Source organism: Fulmarus glacialis, unplaced genomic scaffold, assembly GCF_000690835.1.
Source record: "Fulmarus glacialis isolate BGI_N327 unplaced genomic scaffold, ASM69083v1 scaffold44111, whole genome shotgun sequence".
Classification (NCBI taxonomy): Eukaryota; Metazoa; Chordata; class Aves; order Procellariiformes; family Procellariidae; genus Fulmarus; species Fulmarus glacialis.
In genome coordinates, this window is record NW_009195476.1 from 1 (window position 1) to 7040 (window position 7040).

The 7040-nt window shown below is 42.9% G+C and overlaps 1 protein-coding gene across 1 annotated transcript; it reads left to right on the top strand.

Moving 5' to 3' along the window:
• Positions 1-2214: 2214 nt before the first annotated feature.
• LOC104084321 (histamine H3 receptor-like) lies at positions 2215-7033 on the top strand (the record flags this gene model as incomplete). The annotated part of the gene is made up of 3 exons (XM_009588099.1): positions 2215-2461; positions 5106-5272; positions 7025-7033. Coding segments are annotated over exons 1-3 (423 nt in total), but the record flags the coding sequence as incomplete, so codon positions are not given.
• Positions 7034-7040: the final 7 nt, after the last annotated feature.

Below are 7040 nucleotides of genomic sequence, written 5' to 3' on the forward strand. Positions count from 1 at the left end.
TGGGAGACAGTGTCAAAGGCTTTACTTTTTTTTTAAGCCCTACGTTATTCTTACCTGCTCCTGACAAGTCTCCTCCTTGAACTCCTTCACTAAGCATGGAGGAGAGGGAGACCTAATTAGTGAAGAATGAGGCAAAGAAAGCATTGGGTACCTCAGCCTTATCCACATTTACCGTCACCAGGTCACTGGCCCCATTCAGCAAAGTGCCTACATTTTTCTTATTCAGCATTTTACTATTCATGGGGTGGCTGAAGTTCTTCATGGTGTCCCTGATGTCCTTTGCAAGCATCAATTCTGGGTGAGCTTTGGTTTTCCTAACATCATGCTTAGGTAGCCAGGCAACATTTCTAAATTCCTCCTTTGTAGTCAGTCCCTGCTTCAAACTCCTCCATGCTGCGTTTTTGCATTATAGCTTCCCTGGTTAGCCAGTCTCCTGATACGTCTACTTGTTTTCTTGAGAATTGGGATGGGTTTGTCTTGTGCATGGAGGCTGCTGTCCTTAAAAGCCTGCAGGTTCCCTGAGGTCTTTTGCACTTCAGAGCTGCCTCCCATGGGATCCAACTTACAACTGTCCTGAATAAACCAGTCTGCTGCCTGAACTCCATAGTCTGTACTCTGCTACTCTCCTTCCTCACTCCCTTTAGGATCCTGAACTTCACTACCTCATAGTCACTACAGCCAAGGCTGCCAATGATTACACATCCTTAACCAGCTCCTCTTTACCAGTGAACAGCTGATCTAGCTGTGTGTCACCTCCATTGGCCTACTCAGTACTCCTATCGGGAAGTTCTCCCTGACACCCTTCAGGAATCTTGTTGACTGCTTGTACCTGCAGTGTTGCCCTTCCAGCAGGTGTCATGAACATTGAAGTCCCACACAAGAAACAAGGTCTGTGATCCAGATGCTTCCTTGATTTGCTTAAAGACTTCATTACCTCCCTCACCCTGATCGGGGTGCTCTGCCACACACTCCCGCCACTATGTCACTGGCTTCATGACTGGTGGCTTTGTGACTGCACAGGGAGCTCTAGTTCCTCCTGTGTGTTTTGCTGGCTGCATTTGTGCACATGCACCCGAGGCAGGTGTCTGTTTGCCATGTTTTATCATTCCTGAGGTCTCGTCTGTTCCTGTGCCCTACACTTTTTGCTTTAATTACTCTTTACAATACATTTCCCTTTGTTCCCCAAGACAGGATCAGAACACCACACCTCCCCTCCCCACATCTTGTCCGCCTTCTCTTTCCTTGTTTCTTGCCCTACGTCTTCTCAAGCACCCAGCATTACGGCTGCAGTCTGAAAAGCCGGTCGCAGGGTGAGCTGCGGTGCTACGGAGCCGGTGAGCTGCAGGCATGAGTCACAGCCATGGCCTGCCAACTTCTGTGCACTCTTACCAGCATAAATGAAATTGTGATAAGGAAGGGATACGCCTTCTCACACTCGCAAAGGACCAAGGGTTTGGCACTTTGTGGAGTGCTTCCAGCTTACCTGGAATTACTTGGGAAGTGGAGGATTAGATGGGCCGCACTTAAAATGTCCTCCAAAGTCCAGGTATTTGGTTTGCTGTGCCCAGGGCTAGACTTGCTTCTGATTAGGGTGAGCTGAAAAGGTATTGATGATACTTTTGCTGTGTATGACTGAATTTTAAATGCTCTGTAATCAGCAGCATTAGGAAATATACATCTCTCTTCTTAACTGTAAAATTTAGTAAGTGGTATAGCAGCAAGTGTAACAATGCTGACATTTTACTGTAGGAGAGATAGAATTGTAATAATTTAAATCCTGTTAACCGCTGGGGAAGTGAAAATGAGATCTGTTTTTAGCTTCAGCAGAATTCAATGTGTAAAAATGCTTACACAATGCTAATATGCAAACTGCTTGACTGTGGAAAGAGTTGTTTTCAGACTAACTTTTCTGACCTCAGTAGATAAGGATCAGCGTTCAGGAGAGAAAGAGATAATTTATTTTTAAAGTGTGCACTTACTGCTGCTTATGAGGTGTCTTTTTTATAGATTTTGTTTTCAGGCCAATACGTGCATTCAGATCAAGGAACATTAGAGTCTTGACATTGAAGTCTTGTGATTCTTTGTTTTGATATTGTGATTTTTTTTGGATATCTCAGTATTCAGCCCATCCTGATAATAGACTTGTCTCAACCTTTTGGATAACACTGCCAGATGTGAATTTCTTCCCAGACTGAACTGACCTGGATACGCAACATGCACAACGGCACTGCCGAAACTCCGCATACGGTTGAAATGTGTAACGAGACTTTGTCCGCACGGCCACCGAGCTCCGAGCTTTCACTGGGCGTGTTGGTGCTGCTGGCTTTCTTCATGGTGTTGCTAGCTCTGGTCACCATCCTCGGAAATGTCCTGGTGATCCTCGCTTTCATCATGGACAGAAACCTCAGGCATCAGAGTAACTATTACTTTCTCAATCTTGCTATTTCTGACTTTGCAGTGGGTAAGTCGCAGCCGTGGAGGCACGTACTATTTGTTTCCTAGAAATCTTAGGAGAAGCAAGGGGGCTTCTTTTCTGGGTCGTTTCTTCTACGAGAATTATTTCCCAGCTGTGTGTCTAGGGGAAGGGTAAGGAATGGTGGAAACTGCATTAAGTGTTTTAGCAGCCTATTATGTCTCAAAATATATTATAATGAGAAATGCATCCTTTTTTCATATAAATACTTCTAATGTTGTGTCAGGAAAAAGGAGCAACTATTGTATGTGAATACCAGTTGAAGGAAAGAGGTTGTCTGCTGCAGTTTATGATTTTACATTTGTTCCTCCTGTACGGTCACACACTTCAGAACACCCTTATATTTGACAGTGTAACTGTTTTCTTATTCAGCTATCTGTGGTATGTCCAGGTAAATGAATGACTTCTCTACGTAGTACTAATGGCTTATGAGTGTATTACACTACAACAAAACACTTCACCACTACGGCTTTTCACTGGCTTCAACTCAATGCAAGATCAGATGGCTTGCCCGGTGCCAGCAACAGCCTGCTGGTATCTCCCATCTGTTTTCCGTATTAGTCCCCTCTTCCCATAGTGTCACTGCAGAAGCCCAGGAGAGCTGGCCCCTGGAGGTGCCATGGACCCAGTCCTGGCGGGTGATGCCAGGCGAGGAGGTGGGGGGCATGAATGCCTTGTGCAGCACTCCTTCAGGGTTCAGGCCAGGGAGACAGCCCGTGCATCAGAGAAAGCCTGACAAAACCATGGTCCTGTGGAAGATGTTCCAGCAAACATCTTGACTTGAGGCTAGCAAGGAGGTATTTCTGCACACAAGTGCTCTCTCTTCAGGACAGTCACAGAGACCAGTATTCACTAAATCATGAGGAGGGAAATAGCACTCATCGACCTACTCCGCTTCTGGCAATACTGTCCCTCATAATTGCTGTTCCTCTGCCAGTGCTGTGCAGTGAAGTGTATCAGTTTAGCCTTTAAGATTTTCCTTCATTTATGCCATTTATGACTTGTGGTCCCTAATTCTGGGGCTCGCCCCATGGGGCAGAAACCAAATGATACGTGTGCTGGAGCCTTTGCTTTCCTGCTGTGGGCAGACAATTTGCTAAAGCTGCCATTTCGTTGCTCAGGTCTTCTGCAAAAGTCTGTTTCTCCTCATATCTTACCATTTAATCAACAGATTTAAATATCTACCTTCTACATCAGTTCTTGTTTGTGGCTGGTGCCTCATGGAGTCTTAAATCAGCCAAAATTAAATGATTGTTATCAGTTTTATGTTGGCCTACAGACCATGTAAATCTAGGACTTTGTCTCTGGGATCAGTCAGAAAATGCTTTATTTTCTGAAGCTGCTGTGGTATTTTTTTAATTTCTTAGCAGTCTGGAATCTTTGCAGGCATGTGACTCATGTCTTTTGCATCCTCTAATTAGTAAAAGTGGGAATAGTTTCAAATATAAATGCTTAAAACCTGGTTCTTGCCTCTGTATTTAATCTATAGCTAAAAGCAGTCATTACTTTTTGACATAGTGCCAAACATTGATCCCATTGAAGTTGATGAGAGCAGCAGCTGTCATCAGCAACTCTGAAAAATGAGTATTTTGTACAAAAGTGATGCTGCTTGTATTTAAGGTATATGTTAAAACAAACCATCAGTATTGAAAGCGCTGTGTGCATTTGGCTGTTGGTAACAGTCTGTCAGCTCATTGCCCAGAGGATCGTTGTCAGTGGGCCACATCAGCCTGGATATGTTCAGTAACTTCTAAGATCTTGATGGACATATTGAAAAAGAATAATCTGAAGAGTTTAAAATGGATCTTGAAGCTGCACATAATTTTGTATTTGTCTCTAGCGGATCAGCGTTTTCAGGAATGTAGCATCAGATATTGCACCATACTTTTGAAAGAATGTAGTGGTAAAATAAAGAAGTCGCTGGCTTAAAAATAAAACACACACATGACTTTTTTATAAAAGTACTTCAGCGGAAGGCCTTTTGAAGGAAAAGCAAATGTAACAAACCAAAAAATAGTTCTGGAGTTAATCTCAGCTGGAGAACTAGCATGAGATTAAAACACCTCTTAAAAGTGGGAGAGGGTTTCATACTTCTGCTGCGTTTGCTCTGTCTTTAGTAGAAGAGGTTTCCAGATACCACGCAGACTGTCCAATATATTGTCTTTAGCTTACAAATGCTAACCAATCTTACATTAATAACTGACATGAGCAACATCTGCAGATGTGTTTGGGGGAAAACTCTAACACAGGTAAAAGACTAGAGGATATACAGCGACGCGGTTACATGTCAGAGCACAACCACAGTGCGTATATGCTGCAGCAATGATTATCTGTCTTTAGAAACTGTAACTTGGTTAGACTGCAGTTTTCTTCTTCATCAGATCCTTCTTTGCTGATTCGCCCTGAGCTTATTCCCAACAATCAGCTTACCCAAATATACCAAGATCTAATACATAGAAATTCACCGTCAGATTTAATGAAAATGTAAGAATTTCTGTATATAAATTACATATTCACCTTTGTAGATTTATTTTTTTTAGCCAAAGATCAGAACAGTGTCTCTCTCTGCTTCCAGGAGTACTGTTTGCAATCCGTATGAACTGCGTAGTGTCTCTGTGGTTGCTTTCCATAGGTGCATTCTGCATGCCTCTCTACATCCCTTACAGCCTGACGGGTAAATGGCACTTGGGAAGAGGCTTCTGCAAGCTCTGGCTAGCTATGGACTATCTCCTGTGCTCAGCGTCAGTATTTAACATTGTTCTTATCAGCTACGACCGTTTCCTGTCAGTTACTAAAGCTGTGAGTACCCTGTTTATAGCTTCTCTGATTTTGTTGCAAGATCATTGATGGATTATACTGACCAACCTTTGCCAAGTTGGTGGGTATAAGCCCAAATTTAATTGAGATAATAGCCGTCAAAAAAGTCTGGCATGTGGCGATTATTAGATATTTGCAACCAGTTGCGGTGAATATTCTGCACTGAGCGTCCTCCAGCCCAGAGCTGGTCAAACAGGACTTTTCTCACAATTTCTGCTGCAGGTTGGTGTTGTGCTACTGCTTGAGGGAAAGCAGGCTGAGGGGTGAAAAGGGTAAGGCAGGAGGCTGGTAAAAAGGCGGCAAGGAAAGAAGAAATTTGAAATAAACTGGGTTTGGGTTTGGACCTAAAATCAGGCATGGGAGGAAAAGGCAGTGGGGCAAGGGCAGTGAGGTGAAGGACACCGGGGAGGATGTCTAGGCCTGAGATGTGTCCCCAAATGTTCCTGGAGAAGACTGGGAGCAAGAGCAAACAGGACAGAGAGTGGGACAAGGGGCAGACTGCAGAGACTGCCTGCAGACATGCGGCAATAAACTCTTCTCGGCGCCTGGGGCAGAACCCCAAACTTTGGATGCGCTCTATGTCTGTGCTCTCTGCAAAGCATCCTACCCATCATACGTGTGCTTTATGTCTTGGTTCGTGCTAAGAATGGAGACCAGAATTTCTCACTAGTCACTCTGTTAGCTCAAGTGGCAGAGAAATGTCAGGGAAAGCTAAAGGTTCCAGCTCTTTGGTGATGTATGAGAATGTCAACATAATGTCATATGATAGAATTTCAGTTTTATTTTCATTAAATATAATTAATTTTACTTATTATACTTGCCCTTTTTATTACATTTTATTATTTTATATTATTTTATTTTGTTTAAAGGAAAAAATCTGGGAAGTCAAACACCAAAACATTTTGCGCATAAGAAACGTTATACTGGAAAGCCAAAGACTCAGCATTTACAAAGTGCAAAATTGAGACCACCTGCGCAAATGTAATTAAGACCTATGGACAATTGTATGATAGTCTTTAATGACATTAACTCATACTTTTTTTTTTTTAATTGGATATCTAAGCTCCCAGAATTACACATTCACCCTGTCATCCTGTGAAAGGGATGGAGCAGGATGTGAGCTACAAGATATCTATCCGTTCTGCAACATATAGTGGAAAATATGTACCGGCCCCGGCGTGGGGGGAGAAGGAAGAAAAGGGATAATTTTGTGGTTTCATCAGCTAAAGGCTAGCATTGCAGAGCTGGAATCTATTCCTACCTCCTCATGAAGTGTGCAATACATAATTTTCTCAAAGGTGGGTGTTAAATATATGTGTCACATTTTTTGTTGAGCACTGTGAGGCATATAGTCTTATTTGCTTGTAAAATGCTTTAAAAAGCAGTGCAGTTGTCAGTGAATGAGAGTCATGTTCTGAACAACTATAAAATGCTAATTACTCTGGCACTTCAAACCACAGATGTCTCAAATAAGGCACACCAAATTACTAGGTACTAATGGATGATCATGTTTCATCACCTGGACCAGGACGCTAGCACAGTTACATTAACCTGTAGAGAGACACCCCTGTGTCATGTCAACATCAATGAATTAAACATACTTGGGTGAGCTTCACCTGATCAGCATAGCCGCAGCTGTAAATTACCAAGCACTCTAAGTTCCTCTACTGTTACTTCTGTTGGTTCCAAAACATGTCTCTACAGGTGTGATCTTTTCCCTTTTTTCCCTCACAGGTATCTTACAGAGCCC